We start from the raw sequence: 24,657 nt of genomic DNA, 5'->3' as shown, positions 1-24,657 counted from the left end.
TACTGTTTTTGAACTTGACTGCCCTCCTCCCCAAGCTTTGTGCTTGGGCTCCTAGGCGGCTGCAGGTTGACTGTGGCCTTCGGAGGCTCAACAAACAGGATGTGCATCTAAAAACATTAATTCTGTTATTTAAAGCTCGTTAAGAATGCCAAGGGCCTGCCTCTGTTTTACAAAATACAAACAAAAAACATTTACCTTTGTCTATTGGCCAACTCCAACCGGGTCACCTGTTAGGGAAGTAGCAGCTCAAATATTTTCCACGCTGCTTCTCAGCTGACTTGTCCTGGTATCAAGAAATGGCCACGCAACCTTTGGGTCATAGAAGGAGGACACTATTCAGCAAGTTATTTTCCTCTTGCATTAAGATTTTGACTTCTGTGTAGCGTTTTTAATGCAAATCCCAAAGTGCTTTCACATTCATATTCTCCATTGATTTTACAATCAGTTCGAGAGGTACTGTCAACTTCATTTTACAGATGGAAGAAAAGGAAGCTGAGGCAAAGGTCAGGCACCAAAACCAAAGCTTCACAGCCAGGAGATCAGGCCCCCATACGGAACTGGAGTCTGTTTCTCTCTCTGTTATGTTGCAGCCGCAGTGTTAAAAGGGTACAGAACGGATCAGACCTTTCATGGGAATGATGATGATGATGGTGGGGTTGGGATTCTTCCATCCTTTCTCCTCCTCTTCCCGTGTAACACCTTCTTGGTTTTTGTCCCCCCACCTGCTTTTTCCTTCTTTCAGCTTGGATTCCTCAGTACCACCAGGGCTCAGCCGGAACAGAAGGCCCCAAGTCTCATTGGCAAATACCACCATGTCGACCGTGTCACCGGCCAGGTGCTTACCTGCGACAAGTGTCCGGCAGGAACCTATGTGTCTGAGCACTGTACCAACACAAGCCTGCGTGTCTGTAGCAGCTGCCCCACGGGGACCTTTACCAGACACGAGAACGGCATTGAGAAATGCCACGAGTGTAGTCAGCCGTGCCCCCGGCCGATGATTGAGAAATTACCTTGTGCTGCCTTGACTGACCGAGAATGCACTTGCCCACCTGGCATGTTCCAGTCAAATGCTACCTGCGCCCCCCACACGGTGTGCCCTGTGGGTTGGGGGGTGCGGAAGAAGGGGACGGAGACGGAGGACGTGCGGTGTAAGCAGTGTGCTCGGGGGACCTTCTCTGATGTGCCTTCCAGTGTGATGAGATGCAGAGCGTACACAGACTGTCTGAGTCAGAACCTGGTGGTGATCAGGCTGGGGACCAAGGAGGCAGACAACGTCTGTGGCACGCTCCCGCCCCTCTCCAGCACCACCCCTCCTTCCCCTGGCACCATCAGCCTTTCCCGCCCTGAGCACGTGGAACCCCACGAAGTCCCTTCCTCCACTTATGTTCCCAAAGGTAACTTAACCTCATGAGTTATGTATGTGAGGAAGGCTTTGTGCCCCGTGGAGGTACCGAGAATGGGCTTGGACCCAGGATATTTTCTCCATCTGGTCTATTCCAAAGTCACCCCTTGAAGAAAGGGCTTGCGTTTTGTGGCTATTTAAAGTCTAGCTTCTTTGGACCTGTTAGAGACATTGAGACTCAGAAGTTATCTATTGGGGGGAGCAAGTATCTGAGAACTAGGTGACATCAAGCTAGAAAATCAAAACTGAGAGAAACGAGGTCAGCGTGTGGCCTTATGGAAGTCACTGAACTTCTCCAGGCCTTGGTTGCAAACTTGTCAATCGTATGACACCATAAATGAGTGATTTAGCTGTTTTAAGGTCCCTTCTAGATGAAAAGTTTTCCAACACCCAGTCAATCCTGGGGAGACACAGCCTGAAGGTCAGAAGGAGAAGGGGAGAAAAATACCATGACATCTGGAAGGGAGGGATGAATGTTGGATCTGAGGTGGGCCAGAAAAAGGACAGTAAGGCAGAAGCTTCAGGAAACAAGCACATCCGTGTCACATTGAAGGTAACTAGCGTTCACATCTAGAAAAGAATTTCTTTTTTTCAAAGGACTTTATGTCCTCCATTAAGTGTATCCCAGTTTTCCTCAGAACTCATTTTGAACCGCAGGCAAGAATAACATTGTTTTTATTTTCATGTCCTTTTTGATTAAATTTAATTTTCATGAGATGACAGCCAGTGTGAGCTGTGCTTTCCAGCAGCCTCTCACGTGTGGTTACGTTTGACCTTCCTGATGACTCCATGAGGAGGGCCTTCTCACAACCGCCAGTTGAAATGAAGAAACAACCTCAGAGAGATCCCATGACCTGCCCAGGTTTCCTCAGGGGTTGATTCAGGCCAGGTCCTGTCACTTGGGACTCAAATTCCCAGGCTTTCACTCCTTAATAGAGAATGCTTGTGGAAGCTTCTCCGAAAGCAGTCCACGGAGCTGCCTGCCCAAATCTTGTTCCTCTTATCACCAGCACATACTAAGCAAGTCCCGCCTGATTTTACTCACTGACCTGTCTCACCGAACCTTTCACTAGTCAGACTTAGATTGGAGTTCGAGCTCTTTTCTTTATTTTAGTCATAGTCTCCACTTTACCACTGCACCGTGAAATAGCCAACTGGTGGGAGAGTAGCAATAACGAAACTAAAGGACAAAGGAATTCAATTGGAACTAGTTTTCTGAATAATCAAAACAATTAAGGGTTGACTCAGTATGTGCAGCACAGGAGAAGCTGCTGTGAAGCTCAGACACTGGATCCCTGAGGATGCCCTTGGTTTTGACATGAGGAAGTGAGTTTAGCTGTTAAGCTGAGTTTTTACCTTCTCCATAAAGGTGCTGTCAGGGTCTTTATGAAAATGTACAATGCCATTTATTCTTAAGCTCCAAAGGTCGTCTTTTCTTGGATTATCTGGCCTGGTTTGGAGATGTCTAGGAAGAGGAGGGAATGTATAGAGCCCCACATATAGAAAAGCTCTTCCCCCCTCCTTACTCTTTTTTCTAGGCGTGAACTCAACAGAATCCAACTCTTCTGCCTCTGTTAGACCAAAGGTGCCGAGTGGCATCCAGGAAGGGACAGTCCCTGAGAACACAAGCTCAGCGAAGGGGGAGGAAGGTATGAACAAGACCCTCCCAAACCTCCAGGTAGTCAACCACCAGCAAGGCCCCCACCACAGACACATCCTGAAGCTGCTGCCGTCCATGGAGGCCACTGGGGGCGAGAAGTCCAGCACGCCCATCAAAGGCCTCAAGAGGGGCCATCCCAGGCAGAACCCACACAAGCACTTTGACATCAATGAGCATCTGCCTTGGATGATCGTGCTTTTCCTGCTGCTGGTGCTTGTGGTGATAGTGGTGTGCAGTATCCGGAAAAGCTCGAGGACGCTGAAGAAGGGGCCCCGGCAGGATCCCAGCACCATTGTGGAAAAGGCGGGGCTCAAGAAATCCATGACCCCCACCCAGAACCGGGAGAAGTGGGTCTACTACTGCAATGGCCATGGTAAGCCTCCCACCTTTCCCCTTGCTTCCAGATCCCCCGCCTCTCCCTCCCTCGTCCCTGTGGGCGGAAGGAATGGGAAATGCAAAGTTTCTGGAATCTCCTTTGAATACCAAGTGCTGTTTGATCTCAGTCGTGTTCCGAAAAAGGAGGTGGTCAGCCTTCGACATAATAACGTTCAGAGAGAAGAACTCCTCTGTCACCTGTCCCCATGGCACATTTAGAGGACAGTGTTTTGGCATCAGAGACGTGAGAGTGACCTTTAGGGACTTTGTTCAACCTCATCATTTAACAAGGGAGGGAATCAAGTTCAGAGAGCTTTGGCTGCGTTGACCCAGGGGAGTCTTTTGTTCGGGACAGATGGGACTGAATCCATGTCTCCTGACTTTGGAGCCCTTGCGTCTTCACAGGGGACTGCTCAGAAAATTGAGGGAGGAAAAAAACAACTTGTCTTAAATTTGCCTTGTTGAATTTGAGCCTTGCTTTTAGGTTCCTATCACTTTTCTCACATGTACTTTTTCCCCCTTATATTTTTAGGATCGCATTTCTATCAGGAAGATCGAAAGGTTTTTTGGGTTTTAGACACTCAAAGCTTAGTATATCGGTTATCATCTGAGGCTGGGCCCTGTATCTTTTTCCTAGTTGTCAGTGTGTGCGGATATAGGCTGGAATATTTCATTTCTTCCTCTTTTGAGGGCAAAAAGTAGCTTATAGAACTTGTCCTAGCAGCTAAGTGTGATATGAAGACTACAGTTTTCAGACTGTGGCAGTAACTTCCATTTCTTTAATATTAAATGATATTTCAGCTCAAAGTTTTGATAATCCCATTTGGGATCGTTTTCCTTAAAGATAAAGGGGTGGGCTTCCCTGGTTGCACAGTGGTTGAGAGTCCGCCTGCCGATGCAGGGGACGCGGGTTCGTGCCCCGGTCGGGGAAGATCCCACATGCCGCGGAGCGGCTGGGCCCGTGAGCCATGGCCGCTGAGCCTGCGCGTCCGGAGCTTGTGCTCCGCAACGGGAGAGGCCACAGCAGTGAGAAGCCCACGTACCGCAAAACAAACAAACAAAAAACAAACCAAAAAAAAGGTAAAGGGGTAAGCTTAACTTCCTAAAAGGTGGTTTAAAGGCCTTTTGTATTGAGTCTTAAAAATGTTTATACTCTTTGGCCCAGCAATTCTATTTTTGTGAATCTATCATAAAGATATAAACCAGAAATATTAAAAAAAAATTTAAGCACAAAGATCTTGAACTTTTAATTCAGCATTATTTATAATAAATAAAAACTGGAAATACTCAAAGGGCTGGTTTTAGGGAAATGGCTATGTAAATTATGGCATATCTATATAGTAGAATATTATGTTGACACTGAAGATTTTATTATGAAGTTTTTTACTTTTTACCCATGACATAGGAAAATGTTTATACTAGGTTAAAGAATGGGAAAAAAAAAAAGCTCCACACTACACACTTTATAGAATATTATCCTAGTTCTCTTAAAATTTGGGAATAAAGACTGAAGGAAATATGCCAAAATGACGATGTTTCTTCCAGTTTGGTGGGATTTGGTGAGATTTATGTGGATTTTTTTCCTTCTTTATTAGTTTTCTGTCTTTTCCCCAAATTTTCTGTGATAAGTACATGCTACTTTTGTAATCAGAAATGTAGAGAAAGTTTAAAAGAACAACTCATTTTGCTTCTTTTTGCTAATTTATATGAACGATCAAACCAAGTGAAAGTCAGACTGGGGTGAACCGCCGACTTGGGATGAGCCTATACAGACTTGAATAAAACAACCCTTTGCAGGCAACCATCTGGGCAAGGGAGGCTCCAATTCTTCCTCCTTTTTAATAAAAAATTTTTATTTGGATATAATCTCAAACGTATGGAAAAATTACCAAAATAGTACAAAGAATATCTATATACCTGTGCCCAGATTGACCTATTGTTAACATTTTGCCCTTTTGCATTATCATTTGCTCTCTTTTTATAAAAATATAAATTTTATATTATAAAATGTGCCATGTAGAATAATCTATGTTATATATAATGTTATATAATGTTCCATAGTACACAATATATAGCACGTATATGCACATATATACAGACATAAAATAATTTTTCTGAACCATTTTATGACCATTTATGCCTAGATTCTTCAGTATGTATTTCCTAACAGTAAAGATATTCTCTTAAAAAACCAGCACAGTTTTCAACTTCAGTAAATGTAACATGGATGCAGTATTTTAATTTGCAGTCCATATTCCATAGTTGTCAGTTGACCCAGTAAGGCCCTTGATAAACAGCATACTTTTTCCTCTGGTATAGGATCCTGCCTAGGATCCTATATTTCATTAAATTGTCCTTTAAGGTGGCCAGGCAGAACACTTGTTCTAATATATCTAATTAGCAGAAAACAATGTTCACATTGTGCTTAATTATGTAAATATTTGGAACTCTCCTCTCATTATTCATTTTATTTTTTAATAAATTTATTTATTTATTTATTTTATTTTTGGCTGCGTGAGTCTTCGTTGCTGCACGCGGGCTTTCTCTAGTTGTGGCGAGCCAGGGCTACTCTTCGTTGCGGTGTGCGGGCTTCTCACTGTGGTGTCTTCTCCTGTTGCAGAGCACGGGCTCTAGGCACACAGGCTTTAGTATTTGCAGCACGCGGGCTCAATAGTTGTGGCTTGAGGGCTCTAGACCACAGGCTCAGTAGCTGTGGCGCGCACACGGGCTTAGGTGCCTCAGGGCATGTGGGATCTTCCCGGACCAGGGATCGAACCCGTGTCCCCTGCATTGGCAGGCGGATTCTTAACCACTGCGCCACCAGGGAAGCCCTCACTTTATTAAAGAAACGACTCCATTGCTTTAGTAGCTGGATTTATAGATTAGATTATGGTCAGCTATAGTTCTAAACTCTCTTGCAGTGCAGTTTTCAGAATTCTTGAGAACACAGGGAGTTGTAGAAGTAAATCTGGTCCAGCAGCAGAAAGCAATTTAATACCATGATCTTAGGCATTCTTATGGCCACTGTAACCTTGTAAACTACTATGTCTGTGTCCTTGAAGCAATCCTATTTTGTAGAAAGAATGGAAGTGCTAAATTAAACAAAACCTGAGCCTACCTTCCGAGAAAGCAGTATTTCAGCAATACACTTTTCCAGCTAAATCACAGTCGTCTCGCTCAGATGTTATTATCTCTTCCAGTAGTTGAACCTTTTTCCCCGGAATTTTGCATTGGGAAGTTTATGTTTAAGGTGTTTTTTTAAGGAAGGTCTGTTTCCAAATTGCTATTCTCAAAGGTACACCCAGGTAAAATCCCATAACAAAGAGAGGTTCTGTTTCAGAAAAACCATTCCAGGTGCTCAGAGAGGCCTCTGGAAACAATACCGTGTTGATCTGATTGCAGTGAGTTCTGGGCAGCAGATAATCCTGTATAATAAGATCGTTTTCTGGTCCTTGTCCATTTCACACTGAATTGTTCAAGAGGATGAGGGTGGGGATAAAATTGCCTAGTCCTGTGTATTCTGTATGAGAGGTCGTGTAGGACCTCACTTAACCCTTACCCACCTTAAGCAGATGGTGCCGTGCTCCGGAATGCCTTGTAGACCCCCAGCACTGTGAAGCCAGCCCAGTGGTTCCCATCTTTCTCACCAACAAGAGCCTCGTTTGGTTCCACTCATCCCTCTCTACCTTCCGTGGGTTTACGGTTTTAAAGTTGAACTCCACAAAACTGCCTCCCTACTTCCATGGAATCCTAGTGTTGGAAACACATGACGAGACCTTACGTGGCCAGGAGGATGGGAGACTGAGGGGCTGTGGCATTTTGTATGTTTCTTTCCTTTCTGGAGTCATAGCAATTTTCTGTTGGTAAATTGGGACTGTACTGTGGTTTCCTGTAATATGTCCTTTTCAGCAGCAGGAATTGAATGTCCATTCAGAATTTATTTAAGAGTTTATTACTAGGTCCAAGTATCATCAAGATGTAAGTCTATTGTTAATGCTTAATGTGCCATGTTTTTGTCTTTTTCTTTTTGGCTACGTTGGGTCTTTGTTGCTGCGCGCGGGCTTTCTCTAGTTGCGGCGAGCAGGGGCTACTCTTTGTTGCAGTGCGCGGGCTTCTTATTGCGGTGGCTTCTCTTGTTGGAAGCACGGGCTGTAGGCGTGTGAGCTTCAGTAGTTGTGACCCACGGGCTCTGTAGTTGTGGCTTGCAGGCTCTAGAGCGCAGGCTCAGTAGTTGTGACACACAGGCTTAGTTGCTCTGAGGCATGTGAGATCTTCCCGGACCAGGGCTCGAACCCATGTCCCCTGCATTGGCAGGAAGGCTCCTAACCATTGTGCCACCAGGGAAGTCCCTTTTTTAAAAAATTTTAGTTCTTTTGATAACATAACCCAAGCATAATGGGGCAAGTGGGGGTCCAAATTGTTCAACTTAAAGATTAATGTGGGTTCATGTTATCTGGGAAGTTACACGAAAAACAATATTTTTTTTGTCTGATCGCTTTGGAAACAAAAAGCACCAAAGTAAGGAGAGTGACACTCCTTGTGTACGCACTGGCCGTCCATTGCACTGAGAAAGTCTCAAGTGATCTTAAAACAGTCACCTCATTCACTTCGTTAGGATTATGGATCATACAGAACAGTGTGGTCCTGTCCCAGTTAAGGACAGAGATGGCTTGAGAACGGGAGCCAGTGCTGTTCTCTCGGTGCCGTTTCTAATATGGGTCCTTGCTATTGACTTTCCTTCCTTTGTTCCTCTCCTCCCTTCTGCCTTCCCCACTTCTCTCTCTTCCTATTTGTGACCTGTAACTATTTGTGATGAGTATGAAGTTGGGTTCCCAGCAGCCCCGTTGCCCTTGGGATTTTGAGGGGAAGTTTGGAAAGCAGGTGAGGCGTGGAAATTGCCCTGAAATACTTGTGGAGGAGGTTCTGGATAGTGAGAAAGGGAGCAAAAAACGGACAACGTCTCTCTTCAGTCACATTCCCTTTTTCTTTCAGACTTCAGGCCATGAAGAAAAATGAGGGGAAAGAAGGGTGAGAGACAAAGGAATTGGACTTACCTTGTTTAAACTGCACTTAGTTCCTGATGGGCACATTCATAGTCCTGGATCTTAGGGAGATCGGAAGCATTTGACGGGGACAGTAATCCTTCCCTGTGTAGTTTCTTAAAGCACGTGTTATATAAAGACAGCGTCTCCTTTCAGTGGACTGCAAGAGGGATTGTGAAGGTAGCTGGTGGATGTTTTCTCAAGCAGACTGTTTTGTACCTGCAGCAGCAGCAAAAAAGGCAAAGGGCTCATTCTGTAGAACGAGATACTAAGATGCTATTTCTTTTTTTAAAATTTTTAAATTAAAAAAAATTTTAAATTGGAGTATAGTTGATTTACAATGTTGGGTTAGTTTCTGGTACAGCAAAGTGATTCGGTTATATCTATCTATCTATCTATCTACCTACCTATCTATATTCTTTCTTAGATTCTTTTCCATTATAGGTTATTATAAGGTATTGAATATAGTTCCCTGTGCTATACATTAGGTCCTATAGTAGTCTGTATCTGTTAAACCCAAACTCCTAATTTATCCCTCCCTCACCCTTTCCCCTTCGGTAACCATAACTTTGTTTTCTATGTCTGTGAGTCTGTTTCTGTTTCATAAATAAGTTCATTAGTTCATTTGTATAATTTTTTAGATTTCACATATAAGTGATATTAGACGGTATTTGTCTTTCTCTGTGTGACTTGCTTCACTTAGTATGAGCACCTCTAGGTCCATCCATGTTTTTGCATAACTTTGACGTCCCAATCTGTACCTAAAGACTGTTCTTAGGGAAAACAATGCTGCTTAAGGAACAGGCAGAACTGGCTTAGTGCACTTACTTAAAAGGTTCAGATATTGTCCTGGCACTGAGCTCTATTTTAGATCTTGAGTTTCTGGTAATATATTTTTTATTTCTTCCATCCTTTCCCCCATCCACAACTCACTGCTCAAGCAAAGCAAAACAGGACATCATCCTGCCTTACCCAGCAAACAAGCTGATACACATCCCCTCCCATCTCTGTGGTCTTTAGGTTTTACTCAGTAACGACCATGTTCTCAGTTCTGGGTCCCTACAAATCCCAACAATAGGCTGAGAATAAATGCTTCCTTTCCTCCCAGAATTCTGGTTCCTTACAAACCCCAGCAATAGGCTGAGAAAAACTGCTTCCTTCTTTAGGATTGGCCCCGTGTGGGAGAAGCGGTTATTATTGGGGCTTATGAAGGAAAACCATCCCTCAGTTTTGCAGCTCTGCAGACTTCATCCTCTTTCGAGGGGAAGCAGGAAGATGCCATCAAATTGTAAGAGCGGAATTGTGATCGTGTGTCTCATAAATATTTCCCCGAAGTTGCAGGGGTTGGTTAGGGACAGATGCTGAGTAACTGACCTCTGTGCCTTGGATGCATTGGAACAACATCAATATACTCTTCAGTCAGGTTTCAGGAATGACATAACATTTTGCCTGAATTATTAAAACCACTATAAGCAGTGTTGAGAAATGAAGAACGAATGAAGTGCATTAGGAATTCAATAATAAGTACTTTCCACTTTACATTTTTCTAAAGTGAGATTAGGGAGTGTTTGCTACCACCCACCTAGGCAAGATCTTGAGGTGATTTTGGGGTGCAAAAGATGGAATAAACCGTGACTTACTAATATAATTTTCTAACCTTATAAGAAAGGTTTCTGCTACCATTAAGCTTTCATTGTCTACTTTTCTTTAACAAAGACTTGTATTGTGCTTACTGAATGCCATATCCTGTTCTAAGCATTTTTTATAAATATTAACTTAATTTTCTTAACCATATGAGGTAGGCCACTATCATTGCCATTTTACAGGTGGGAAAACTCAGGTACAGAGAATCACTTGCCCGAGGTCGCACAGCTACAAAAAGGCAGTGCTAGGCTTTAAACCCAGGCACTGATCTGACTCTGGACACTGCCCCTTGATTCTTAGAATCTGGATTTATTTTTCTGGTTCTTGGAATCTGGATTTTAATTTTTCCAATGTTAGAAATTTCTAGTTTCTATGGTTGATTTTTTAAAATTGTGCTCAATCAAGAAAAATTTATTTCCCTTAGCAAAATCCAGCTTGTTCTGAAATAAAACAACTGAAAAATTGTCACCCATAATGAGTTTTCCTCCATAGAAGTCACCCCGATTTCCTACTTTTCACTGTTTTCTTGGATTGCTTGAAATGGAAAAATTCTAAAGCCAGATACCCAATGGCTGAAGGCTCTGAGGGCTGTTTGAAAACATAAAGGCTGTTTCAGATAAGTCAGAGGTGATGGAGTCGTGCTAATTGGAACTCACATCTGTTGAACTTGGTGGTAGTTTTCTCAGCCCCAGACAGCAGCCGCTGCAACCGAAGAAACCCTCCTCCCTTTGCCAAAAGGCTCCTGGACTCCAAATTCTAGACAGTCATCCTGTCTGTCAGCCCAAATTTCCTACGGGAAGTAGACTTGAAGTGTAAACACTGGGAAGCCGGGCTGAAGGGAGCAGATTATTCCAGTTAAGAGGTTGCTGTGCCCTTGCTCTGCCCCCAGGGCCGCAGTCATTTTCTGGGAGCAGGCAGGAACAGGCGGGCTGTTCTCCATCCCGCGCTCCCCAACCCCGGTCTTTGCCACCTTTGTTTCCGGTAATGCTACTTCAGCCGACGGCACCTTTCGGTTGAACCTCTAAGATGTTTGAGAATTATAAAGCACACACAACCACTGCAGTAGAAAAGCCTCTTATTGCGACAGCCTCAAAAGCATTATCTCGTGCACAGGGTCTAGAGTCTGTCATACAGAGTGAAGTAAGTCAGAAAGAGAAAGACAAATACCGTATGCTAACACATATATATGGAATTTAAGGGAAAAAAAAGTCATGAAGAACCTAGGGGTAAGACAGGAATAAAGACACAGACCTACTAGAGAATGGACTTGAGGATATGGGGAGGGGGAAGGGTAAGCTGTGAGAAAGTGAGAGAGAGGCATGGACATATATACACTACCAAACTTAAGGTAGATAGCTAGTGGGAAGCAGCCGCATAGCACAGGGAGATCAGCTCGGTGCTTTGTGACCCCCTGGAGGGGTGGGATAGGGATGGTGGGAGGGAGATGCAAGAGGGAAGAGATATGGGAACATATGTATATGTATAACTGATTCACTTTGTTATAAAGCAGAAACTAACACACCATTGTAAAGCAATTACACTCCAATGAAGATGTAAAAAAATAAAAATAAAGCACTAAAAAAAAAAAAAAAAGAAAGGTGTGGCCTTTGCCCTTGGAAGGCTGTTGTCCTCCCCAGGCCCACCCACCAATGGCTTCTTCCTCTAGGCTTTAGAGGATAGGTGTTTATGTTTTAAATGTATATTTTTTTCTCTAATTTATCGAACAGCTTTTGAATTTAAGTTGTTTGGAATACTGAAAAACACATAAGCATTTTCCCCACGTAGGGCTAAAATACAAGTAGAAAAGAAAATCCTTACAAATGAGTGTCCTTGAATCAACCTGGCCAGGTATTATGTAAGCAGATTTTGCAGAGAAGGAGGAATTTCTCTAATTCTGTTGATTGTTCTTCACGAGTAATTGGTCGTTACCCTTGCAGCGTATGAACAGAATTTGATGTATTAGGTTGTTGGTGGTATGTCAGATTGTAAAAATTAGGCGAGTTCAAGTTTATAAATTAAAAAAATAATAGTTATCACTATATTTCGTCAAATCTAAGACGCACCATTATTTTATACACCACTAAGGAAAAAAGCACACTGCAACCAAGCTACGGAAAGGCATTGGTTAAAAACATATATATCACTTATACGTGGAATCTAAAACGCTGATACAAATGAACTTATCTACAAAACAGAATTAGACTCACAGATTTGGAGAACAAATTTGTGGTTACCAAAGGGGGAAGGAGTGGGGGAGGGATAAACTGGGAATTTGGGATTAACAGGTACATACTACTGTATATAAAATAGATAACCAACAAGGACCTACTACTGTATAGCACAGGGAACTATATTCAATATCTTGTAATAACCTATAAGGGAAAAGAATCTGAAAAAGAATATCTATCTATCTATCAATCTATCTATATCTGAATCACTTTGCTGTATACCTGGAACACTGTAAATCAACTATATTTCAGTTTTTAAAAAGTGCATTGAGATGTTTTAGCACCTCTAAACTATGGTAGCAATGTTTTAGCCCCAATCTGGCCTCTTTTCCACGTAGTCTGACAGCACGATTCTCACTGCATTGTTCGGTTCTGAGTTTTCCTCTACGGCCTACTGGGTCCCTTGGTTCCCTTCTTCCTGAAACACTTCCTTCCTTTGGCTTCCTGGACTCCACCCTCTCTTGCTCTCCTCCCACCTCTCTGGCTGTTCCTTCTCCAGCTCCTTGGCTATTTCCTCCTCTTGGACCCCACCTCTGAATAATGGAGAGCCCCGGGGCTCAGGACTCAACCCTCTTTTCTACCCTCACACACCCCTTCCCTGGGTGACCCATGGCTTTAAATGCCATCTATCTTCTGCTAATTCCCAAGTGCATCTACCCAGCCTGGATCTTGTACCCGAACTCAACATACAGATAGCCTCCCACCTGCCTGATGGACCCAGATGTCCAAGAGGCACCTCCCACTTAAGATGTGAAACCCTGAATCCCGAACTGTGCTGTTCACATCAATTGCCCAGCGCAGAAAATGGCCCCTCTGGTCTTCCTGCTGCTCCGAGCAAAACCTTAGCATCATCCTTAACTCCTTTCCTGCTTTCTCACCCCATATTCAAGCCATTAGCCAATCCAATCAGCACTACCTTCAAAATAGATGCAGAAAGCCACCATTTGCCCTCATTTCCACAGCCACCACCCTGGCCCCAAGGCACTGTCACCTCCCTCCTGGATCATTGCCATGGCCTCTGAACTGGTTGCTCCACTTCTGCCTGTGCCCCTTTTAGTTTATTCTTTTCACAACGGCCAGAGTGATCCTGTTCCATGTAAGTCACATCGCGGCAGTCCTGTCCTTGAAACGTCAAAATCCCCAGTGACTTTTCACTGCACGGGGAGCGGCAGCCTGAAAGCCCAGTGCAATCTGTACTCCCCTCCTGGCCATTCGTATCTAGCCTCTGACGCCCACCACACTCCCCATCACTCACTGTTGCAGCCACACTGGTCTTCCTGCCCTCTTTGTACATGCCAGCACCCATCCTCCCTTTCTACCTGCGGTTCCCTCCGCAGGACTTGCTCCCTCACCTCCATTAGGGCTTGATTCCAACGTTAGCTCAGTGGAGCCTTCTTTGAGATATCAGGGAGAAGGCCCCATATTTAAAATTGCAGCCCTGCCCCCTCGGTCCCCTTCCCCTGCTGTCTTTTACTCCTTAGCACTCCTGGCTGTGCAACGTATGGAATATTTTATTACTTCTCGCGTTCCCCAACAGAATGCAGACTTCACCAGGAAAAAGGATCTTGTTTTGCCTCATTCGCTGCCACGTCCGCAATGCCCAGAATCATGTCTGGTGCTCAGTAAGGGCTCAGTACATTTTCATTATATGAATAAATGAACAGCTTCACACAGAGGCTGAGACAGGGAGGAAGAGGGCATTTTGTGTTGTTTTGTTTTCCTCCTGGAATGAAAGAAAAGGTTATTAGTTTTGTCCTCACAGCCTCAGTGAAATTTATATCTTCCATTCCTACTGCTTTGATAGAGTTTGCCCTTGGTAAACAGTTCTTCCATTAACCGCGAGACCTTTGCACGGTGGCTTTTAAGCGGCTCCCGAGATTCATCTGAGCTTGTAATGATTGCCCATTGAACCTTCAACAAGATACTGATGAATTCAGCTTTGGAAATCACTTTTGGGGTTTCAGATGAAATCTAAACAGTTCCTCCAACTTTTTACCTCAATAGGGAAGGAGTATTTTTAACTTGGGGCCAACCAAGTTCCTGGCTGAAGCAGTTTCCTGTGTGATGCTTTGGGAGTGATCGCTTTAGATATAGTATGTTTTTTGTCTTTTGCTTTTGGCCACGCAGGATCTTAGTTCCTTGACCAGGGATCGAACCCATGCCCCCTACAATGGAATCGTAGAGTCTTAAACTCTGGACCGCCAGGGAAGTCCTGATAGAGCATGTTTTAACCATCCTATGACATGCTGGTTACTGCAAAAACCCATGCACATGTGGGGTTGTTGCTTTTAAGAGCATTTACTGTGTTATCAGGCCAGCCAGACCGTGGCCTGGATAGCTTATCTCTGGAGGAGGTTTCCGCCATGGTGGGACCTCTTTGCCTCGTGAGCTCTGGGCCCTCACATGGATTCAGTGGACCGTCCTCAATGGGAAGAGGGCGCCAGCAGAGGGAGAGGTTATTGCGCAACGGCTGGGTTCCTGTGCCAGGAAGCCCACGTTTCCCCCATTGGCAGCCACACGTGGGCCTTTCTTCTTGTCATCATAGAGACTGTAGATCTGGCAGGGCTACCCAGCAAGGATGCGCATTTGGTCCCTTTCAGGGCCTTAAGTTACAGGGGCTAATGGGATAACAAATGGTGGGGAGGAGGTTGAGGCAAGAGGGGAGGGATGTAAAAAGGCTCTCATTCATTCATTCAGAGATATTCATTGTACTTTTGTTATGTGCTAGGCTCCAGGTGTAGCTGGGGATAATGGTGATCGAAGCAGACATGGGGCTCGGGCAGAAGGTGGCCAGAAAAGGCATCTCTGAGGACATGACCATTGTACAGGGAAGGCCATCATGGCATGCTAAAGCCAGACTTTTTTTTTTTTTTTTTTGCGGTATGCGGGCCTCTCACTGTTGTGGCCTCTCCCGTTGGGGAGCGGGGAGCACAGGCTCCGGACGTGCAGGCTCAGCGGCCATGGCTCGCGGGCCCAGCCGCTCCGCGGCATGTGGGATCCTCCCGGACCGGGGCACGAACCCGTGTCCCCTGCATCGGCAGGTGGACTTTCAACCACCAGGGAAGCCCCACCATGGGTTCTTAATGATGGCACTCATTTCAGATATTTATCTCCAAAAGGAAGGAGCGTTAATACCTTCTCTTGAAAAGGTCAATTCAGGTTCGTATTAAAAGAGGAGGAACTTTCTTTGCATACTGACGTTGACATTGAGCCTCCGATGAGGGTTGTCACCCAGATTATATCTGATTCAGGGTTTTATAACGCATGGGAAAATGCCATGTCTTCCACGATAACCCAACTGCTCACCTCGTGCCTTTTCCTTGAGCTCCCTCACAGCAGAGCTGGGCAGAGTCCGCTCATTCGGAAGAATGAGTCCTGTTATGATGCCCTGTGTGTGGCGGGGGGCAGCGTTGACCTCTCACATGTGCCTTTCTGTGGGTGGTGCCCCTCTTGTGCAGAGGTGCCCCTTCGGACACATACTGGTGAGGTTCTGAAAAACCCAAGAGGCGAGGATGCTGGTGCCCGGCCTCATTGTTCAGCGCCTGTGGTCCTGGTGCTAAAACCGATGTCTATGCAGAACTCCTTCCACCTGTCAGCTTCGTTGCCCCAGTGACTCTTGTCCAGAAATGGAGGGGACAGAGGAAGGAGAACCAAAGTGCTTTACAGGTTTAACACTTGACCCCGTACATCTCCTTACCCAGCCTATGAGATAAGAGGTGGTATTTTCGTTTTACTGATGAGGACACGGAAATCTTAGAGGTCATTTGCCCCGTGTCACACAACTAACAAGTCATGGAGTTTGAAACTGTATCTTGGGATTAGCAAGTTTATGATCTTTCTACTACCTGCACCTTAAAAGTCACAAGCCATTTCCCTGGTGCCAGAACCACCTTCTCATACACAGCCCCTGGCAAGTACAGCCCCTGGTTTATAGGGCTGGGCTGCGTCATGACTCCTTTGGAAACTTCAGCCATTCTCCAGAGCTCCAGGACCTGCCATCACAAGAAAAGCGAAGTTAAGCTCGTTGCCTATCAATCAGCACTTCTGTGGGTTGACGGTTGTCAGCCTCTTTTCAACCTAAGAAAAAAGAGATTTTTGGCATCACGCTAAACAAGTTAGATTAATTCAACACATGGTGACTGTCTCCATTCTAGATGAAAATTGTCGGAACGCTGATGGACAGGTGACCAGGGCACCGGGCCACGCAGAGATTTGGTCTCTATTTTACTAGCATTTCACATTGAGATTGATCATTGGGGTAGGAACTTTCATTTTGGGGGCTTTGTGTGTGTTTGTGTTTCTTTAACAATGCTTTTCTAAATCTTTCTGCCGTTTGACAGTCTAGCTGTGGTCTCTTTAAATTGCTACAGTTTCAGGGGTTGGAGAACTTTGGCACGTGGGCTCATTTGTACTGCTTATGGCCGCTGTCACCTAACAACAGAGTTGAGAACTTGCAACAGAGACTGTATGGTTCTTAAAGCCTAAAACACTTATTCTTGCCCTGTACAGGAAAAGCTTGCTGAAACTTCCTTTTTTTTTTTAAAAAAAAAAAAAAAGGGTACCATAGTTTTAAAGGAAAGAGCTACACTTGCTAGCCCTAAAGAAAAACTTTCCAGGCATCTGCTTGGTCAGTAATAACAGGCCAGGAAGAAGTACACACACCATGGTCTATGCCGAGTGCATTCATATGTGGACTGTGCCCTAGGAGCATCATTCCAGCGAATAGCAATGTTCCTCTGCGATACCATATTCCCTATTAACCCCAACAGAGGTACCACTAACTAGCTGGGCAAACTTGAACTAGTCACTAACCTTTCTACATGAGATTCCTCACCAATAAAATTAAACATTAAAAAAATTATGTATCCCACATCATAGTATGCATAGGTATGAAGTATATGCAGATATATCTATATATGTGTGTTATATATATGTATGTAGCTTTAAAAGGAATAATAACATAAATATCAAATACAATAATAAAATAAAAAGAAGACCCATTTCCCCACCATCCAGCTTAGGAAATTGAACCTCAGGAATACCTTTGAAGTCCCCTCTGTGCACCTATCCAGTAGGGGACAGCTACCGTACCCCGCCCCCCCCGCTCCCCAACGGTAGCTATCTCAATTTAGTTTAATCATTCTACTGCTTTGCCCTACAGTTGTATTGTTTAGTGTTGCCTGAAACTTGTTTTCTAAACGAAGAGCACTTTCAGATCCCATCAGATTTTGTACTTCATCAGTGTGACTTCATTTTCTTGGTGCTAAACTCTTTGTCTGAAAATCTCCCAAGGGCTTTCAGTCCAGCAAACAAAGTTAACACACACAGTGGCTGCCCAACAAACACTCTGGAAATATTCCGCAGGTGTTTCTTTTCCCTTTGGTGGCGATAGAGGGGTCGGGGGCAGGGGACACCAAAGTCGTGGGCTAGTTCGGACTGGTCTTCCCTCCTCCTGCTGTTTGTGATCCTGTGCTAGGCCGAGAGGCTGGGGTCTCCGGAGGTAGTGGTTGTCTGTATTTATCAGCTCCGAAGTGGGAGGGGCCCGTGGTGAGGAACCTTGTTGATCCAGGCTGGTTCACAAAAGTTGGCTCCATGTTTACATAGTAAAAGAATAAGGTGAAACCTGATTCGTGGACCTAAAATTTAGCCTCCAGTCAATTTTAGTTGAAGGAAAATCTCATCGCACCCATTCTTCATGTTTTCCTTTTTTTTTTTTAATTTTGTGGCAGAAAAAAAGTATAAATACTGGCTTTTGGAAGAAGGAGCTATTGTTAAGCGTAAGCCTTTTAAACTCTGTAATTACTCTATAAAGCCTGTGTGTTTCCATCAGAAATGCATTTAGTCTTAAGTTGTAGTGCCCAGTGTATGGAACATTTATAATGATGGGGTACTTCCAAAAATAAATCCACTCTATAGAAAATGTTAATCAGCTCATCCCCAGGGACCACACTGAGTATCTGCATTGTACAAATGAGGAAATGAGCATGACAGTTAGTGGTTTGCCCAAAGCCGCACTGTCACTGGCACTACGAAGATTTGAGCAAAGGGCCCACATACAAGAAAACAGTCATGTTTCCATGTAAGACACTGTGGGCCTTCGTTAACTTGACCTAAATTAAGATTCGGGGGCTAAGAAGCCTTTTGGTGTTTGGAAGAATCGACCACACCAACCACCAAGAGCTGGCTTGCTTCTGAAAGTTACCTGTGGGGTTTTAAATAAGATACGTTGTTTTTTGAGGTGTCTGTTTGCTTGAAATCAGAAACTCTGTATCTGGCTAAACATTGCTATGAAAACTGAAAAGCAGCGGGTTCAAGTGTATTTCACACTGCCGGGGAAAATAGTGTGGGAAGTAGAGTCGGGTCTCAGTCTGTGGCATTCTACTTTTACAGTTGACAAAAAAGCAGCCTGCTACCAGGAACTTACTTTCCGAAACCATTTTCAGGGGGTTGGTTCAGGATGTCCACGCAAGTCTTCCAAGTCATCTGCTTCAATGGGATTGCGTGGCAGAGGAAGGGTTTCCATGGAGGAACCACAAATTCCTCCATTTACAAGGAAACTTCGGGAATTGTTATTGCTTTTCTCAGGCAAAAGTTGATAGCTCATTTTATAAATATTTTCCCCAACAACTGATTGGAGCAGAAAAGGTTTTTTTCTTTCCCGCCCAACTAACCTCTAGTTAATTGAAAAATTCAATTAACCATCACAGTAAGCTCCTCTTCTCTTCTTTTGCTTTCTTCCCCAAGTTTCACTTGGGAACTTGACTTCATTTTTTTTTTTTTTTTTGGCCTCGCCCCGTGGCCTGTGGGATCTTAGTTCCCCGACCAGGGATCGAACCTGTACTCCTTGCAGTGGAAGCACAGAGTCCTAACCATTGGACCGCCAGGGAATACCCCCCTGTTTTTTTTTTTTTTTTTGAGTAGTAAATGTTTTAAAGACTTTTTTTCAACTTTCCTTTTAAATTGAAGTGTAGTTGATTTACGGTGTTGTGTTAGTTTCTGGTGTATAGCAAAGTGATTCAGTTATACACATATATATCCTTTTTCAGATTCTTTTCCATTATAGTTTATTATAAGATATTGAGTATAGTTCCCTGTGCTATACAGTAGGACGTTGTTGTTTATCTATTTTATATATAGTAGTTTGTGTCTGCTAATCCAAAACTCCTAATTTATTCCTCCCTCACTCCCTTTCCCCTTTGGTAACCATAAGTTTGTTTTCCACATCTGTGAGTCTGTTTCTGTTTTGTAAATAAGTTCATTTGTGTCATATTTTAGATTCCACATATAAGTGGTATCACATGGTATTTGTCTTCTCTGTCTCACTTCACTTAGTATGATAATCTCTAGGCCCACCCATGTTGCTCAAATAACACTATTTCATTCTTTTTTTTTTTTTTTATTCGGCTGCACCGGGTCTTAGTTGCGGCGGACGGGCTCCTTAGTTGCGGCGGACGGGCTCCTTAGTCACGGCCCACCAGCTCTTTAATTGTGGCTTGTGAACTCTTAGTTGCGGCATGCATGGGGGATCTAGTTCCTTAACCAGGGATCAAACCCAGACCCCCTCCACTGGGAGCTCGGAGTCTTATCCACTGCACCACCAGGGAAGTCCCTATTTCATTCTTTTTTATGGCTGAATAGTATTCCATTGTGTATCCTCTTTGTTAGCTGTAGTTAGCCAAGACATTGTTAACTATAATAACTCTGGTATCTGGGTTTGTGAGTATGGCCTCATTCAAAGATACGGTGGTATTGATTCAGAAGACTCATTCACCCGTTGTGATACTACTAGAGCCCTTACTGTGGGGTTATATATACACTCCATGGATAAATTTGGGAAAAGCCAATACGTAATTGCAGAGAGACGGTACCTTAAAGAGGAAGACACCAAAGTGTGCCACTCAGGGAAAACCCCACCTCACAGAGTGTCGGTGCCAGGCGCTTATCCTGAGTTGTCAAATCCCAGGATTTGATTTTGGCATTTTCACCCTCTGTTCATCAGATCTGGGGACTGCAGACCCATGCTGATTGAGTTTATAAGTAACTGATGAGCCAGAATGACTCCATTTATAACGTTATCCAGTGAGTTGGGTTCAAAACCCAACGCACCTACCTTTGTGATATTGGGCAAGTTGCCTGACTTTTCTGGTTTTGTTTTTTTTTTTCTTACCTGGGCAGTTGGAATGTTAATGAGCGAATGCCTTCACATAATACCTGGAAGATAATAGCTAGTGTTAGTATATTGTCATTTTGCTGTTGTCTTCATTATAACTGTGCAAGTCAACTTTAGGAGACTGACTAATAGATCAGAAAGTTGCCTCTTGAGCATAGGATTTTAGAGCATGGGAAGTTAGAAGTTCTGAAGGAATGCCCCCATTGGGCTGGATCAGTTGGGAATTTCATCAGTTGATATACAAGACACCATAGCCAGACCCTCACCACCCATTACCCAGACCCTGCTGGATAAACTCCACTGCAGTTTGAACCTGTGGCTTACCTTTTCTAGATTTTATAAAGTCGCCACTTTTTTCATCTGAGAGTCTCTAGTTTATTTGGTTCCAGTTTTTAGCAGCGATAAAGGAATCACTCTGAGTACTTTGTTTGGGTTTGACTTTCAAAATATTGTTTAGGGGCGATTTATTTTTCTTCCAGGTTGCTCCTCTGGTTCCACGTTCTGGAAGTGACATTTGCAGGAGGGTACCTAACTAGTCTCCAGGATGGCCTGCATGTGCAGTAGGAGGCCCTGCATCCCTTTGACGGACGAGAGCCATGGGAAAGCGTGCTTCTTTAAGTTCATTAAAACAGACTGGCCTTCTGTAAAGACCTCACATATCTGTATTTGTGTTTTATTTTATTTTGTGTCTGGTATAGGTATTGACATCCTGAAGCTTGTAGCAGCCCAAGTGGGAAGCCAGTGGAAGGATATCTATCAGCTTCTGTGCAATGCCAGCGAGAGGGAGGTGGCCGCTTTCTCCAACGGGTACACGGCGGACCACGAGCGGGCCTACGCAGCACTGCAGCACTGGACCATCCGGGGCCCCGAGGCCAGCCTGGCCCAGTTAATTAGCGCCCTGCGCCAGCACCGGCGCAACGATGTCGTGGAGAAGATCCGTGGCCTGATGGAAGATACAGCCCAGGTAATGCAGCCCGGATTGTCTGTCTTTCCCACTAACCTTTAGGCCCCTGTGCTTTACCAGGTATATGTAATAAGGAGAAAGAACTGAGAGTCGGTGTCTAGGTTCTGTCTCTCTGTCTCACTCACACACACACACCCCTCTTCTAGGGCAGTACTTCTCAATGGTTTTCCATTAATCATCTAGAGAACTTTTTAAAAATTTTGGTATTTGGACCCCACTGTAGACCAGTCACTGTAGAATCTCTAGGGACAGGACTAGGAACCAGTATTTTTAGGAATCAGTATTTTTAAAAGCTCTCCAAGTGATTGTAACGTGCAAACTTGAGAATCTTTGCCTTTGGAGTGGATTCTGGCATCAGACTGTATGGCTAGATCTATTCCTTGTTACCCAATTTACAGTTTCATTTTGCATAACGCATTTTGAACAAAAGCAAGAAGGAAGACTTTTTTCTATTCCCTTTCCCTTCCGGACGATATTTTCTGTGATGTGGTTTAAGAACGCTCTGTCTTACTCCTGAGAACCCCCAAGGATGCAGGTGGTACTGGCAGTATTTAGTAATAGGATTGATATTTCTTCTTGGGCTTGTCCAATCAGTGCCTCAGATGAAACTGAGGGGACCCCGGAGTGTGATTTATTTATAATCGTTGGTCCATGAGCCCTGGCTTTGGAATCAGACAGCACTGCATAGGCATCCTGGCTCTGACACTTACTAGCTGGGTGACCAAGGGTACATTACTTCAACTTTCTCTGCCTCTGTTCTCTCCGTTGTAAGCCAGGTTTATAGGGTTAATTAAGACTGGAAATAAAGTATATAAAATGCCGGACACATTGAAGGTGTTCTGTAAATCGTAGTTATGGTCATGATGTAACTCATTTTACTTAGCCTTTCCTTAATCATAAGGTGCTTCCCTGAAAGGCCGTGAATTAAATACAAATTTGGCTATTGAATCATATTTCTTAGACTTCGATTGAAGTTTTGTAACGTGTTCCCAAAGGAAAAACGCTGCCCTTGGGCCTTGATAAAACCCACTTAAAATTTAAAAGGCAATTCAGCCTGTGTTCTTTTCCAGTGGTCCAAACTCATTACCTAAAAGTGCAAGGGAGAGATGTTCCCCCTGTCCACTCTCATCTACTATCATTCTGTACCACAGTTGTATATCAAGGGACTCAGTTTTATACATTTAAGAAGTCCAAGTGCCTTTATCTTTCTATACTAACAGTGTAGTGTTTCTTTATTATTGAAATAAACATTCATCAGGTGGATCTTTTATCTAAGTGACTAGATAAAAGTTCATCGGTGCTAATTGACTTTAAAGGTAGTCTTTAAAGCCCCTGGTGTATTTTTAACTTTTTTGAAATGTGGAATTTCAGAAAAGAGATTTACTAATAGAGTCGGGGGTAATTATTCAAAGGCACACACCAGTGTCTTGTGACTTTCTGCGAAATGATCTCAATTAAGTATGGTTCACAACTAAAACGAGGCTTTGAGTAGCTGGATTTGGGGAAAGGAGAGATGCTTGGCCCCCAATTGAGTAAAATGGCTGCAGTTCAAACAAAGGATCTCAAGAGGCAAAACATTATTGTGGGGCTTCCCTGGTGGCGCAGTGGTTGAGAGTCCGCCTGCCGATGCAGGGGACACGGGTTCGTGCCCCGGGCTGGGAAGATCCCACATGCCGCGGAGCGGCTGGGCCCGTGAGCCCTGGCCGCTGAGCCTGCGCGTCCGGAGCCTGTGCTCCGCAACGGGAGAGGCCACAGCAGTGAGAGGCCCGCGTACCGCAAAAAAAAAAAAAGAAAAACAAACAAACAAAAACATTATCGTGCTTCCTTGGAGTGCTGGCTTTAAGGAAAGAACTGCTAGGGCGAGCAGTAGATTTGAAGAAGGATTTAGATGCTTGCGAATAAGCCACTGGATCGCCTTGATAATGCCTCCAAAAAAGAGAAAATGTAATTGATGCGATGTTCCTCCAAAAAGAGAAAATGTAATTGATGTCGGTTCAATGGAATATTTAATAAGGTGGAAGGATGATCATGATGTATTGTTAAGGGTTCGTGATGTATTGTTAAAGGTTCAAAGGTTTCTCATTAGAAAAAACAAATATAAACATAGGAAAATGCATACATGTTAATATTATTAAATCTAGGTGGTTGAATTAGAAGTGATTTTTTAAAAATTATTTTCTATAATGAAAACGTTACTTTTGTGGTTTAAAACATTTTTTTAAATGACAGCTGAAAAGGCCCACGAGGAAAGATAGGTAGGGCTTTTTTTTACTGTGCTGAATTAAAAGACGGAACCATCCTCATTTTAATTGAGGAGAAGCAGACAGTGGTTTACGCGCCATCCATTCTTCCTTGAGGACTGGCTGAGGTTTGCTATGTTGGGTCATATTTGCCTAAAACATACTTTACTTTCGGGTTCTGCAGATCTGTCTCCTCTCTCTGTGTACACTTAGCAATCACTTAGAATTTGGGCCTAGTCTTTAAGGTACTTCTTAATGGTGGTAATGATGGTGGTAGAATATTGCCTATACCAAATGACGTTGGTATGCTTCTCTTATAGTACCATTGAGTTTCATCAATGTTTACGGAGCACCTGCTTTATTCCAGGCACTGTCCTAGGTGCTGGGAAAAGTGGGCCAAAGGTGCAGACTCCATGGAGGAGACTACACGTCAGGGAGAGTGATTATAGCAAAAATCACTGCGTCAATGAATAAGAGACCAAAACCCTTAGTCCCCAAGTGCCAAGCTCTTGTTCCTTTTAGTTTTTTCCTTCCTCTTATCTCCTCCATATACAAAAGCTTCTAGTATCTATTTTTTGTTGTTTATTTTGTAAGAAACAGTGACATCAAGATATCTTGTAGCCTTCTTCTTGGTTCTAGTGTAGCCTGCATGTTAGGATGGAGGCTGAGAAGGCAGTATTAAGCTTCTTGTTCCATGTTTTAATCATGTCCATCATTGTTTGGCAGTGTTGTGGACCCAGCTCTTGCCCTAATTTTAGCAGCCAACGAGCATGGATTTCTGGCTGCCAGCTATTATTGATTGCACAGTTTGCTTATAGTTTATCTCTGAGATTTGTGGAGTCAAACAAGAGAATCAAAACGCAGGGGGCATAATTGAGACCTAGTTTCCATTTTCTAGTGGACCTGTATTCTGCGTGTACGGTGGTACTGCT

At 43.9% G+C, this 24,657-nt stretch overlaps 1 protein-coding gene across 1 annotated transcript in view; it reads left to right on the top strand.

The window, feature by feature from the left end:
• Window positions 1-24,657, top strand: part of TNFRSF21 (TNF receptor superfamily member 21) — a 64,916-nt gene that overhangs the window by 17,895 nt on the left and 22,364 nt on the right. Inside the window, exons 2-4 of the mRNA XM_060163060.1 lie at window positions 743-1,394; window positions 2,941-3,435; window positions 21,220-21,485. Coding sequence (XP_060019043.1) covers window positions 743-1,394; window positions 2,941-3,435; window positions 21,220-21,485 — 1,413 coding nt within the window. The remainder of the gene's footprint in view (window positions 1-742; window positions 1,395-2,940; window positions 3,436-21,219; window positions 21,486-24,657) is intronic.

The sequence above is a fragment of the Lagenorhynchus albirostris genome, chromosome 10, assembly GCF_949774975.1.
Source record: "Lagenorhynchus albirostris chromosome 10, mLagAlb1.1, whole genome shotgun sequence".
Classification (NCBI taxonomy): domain Eukaryota; kingdom Metazoa; phylum Chordata; class Mammalia; order Artiodactyla; family Delphinidae; genus Lagenorhynchus; species Lagenorhynchus albirostris.
Note: the sequence above shows the minus strand (reverse complement) of the source record. Positions and strands in the feature narration are given on the sequence as shown.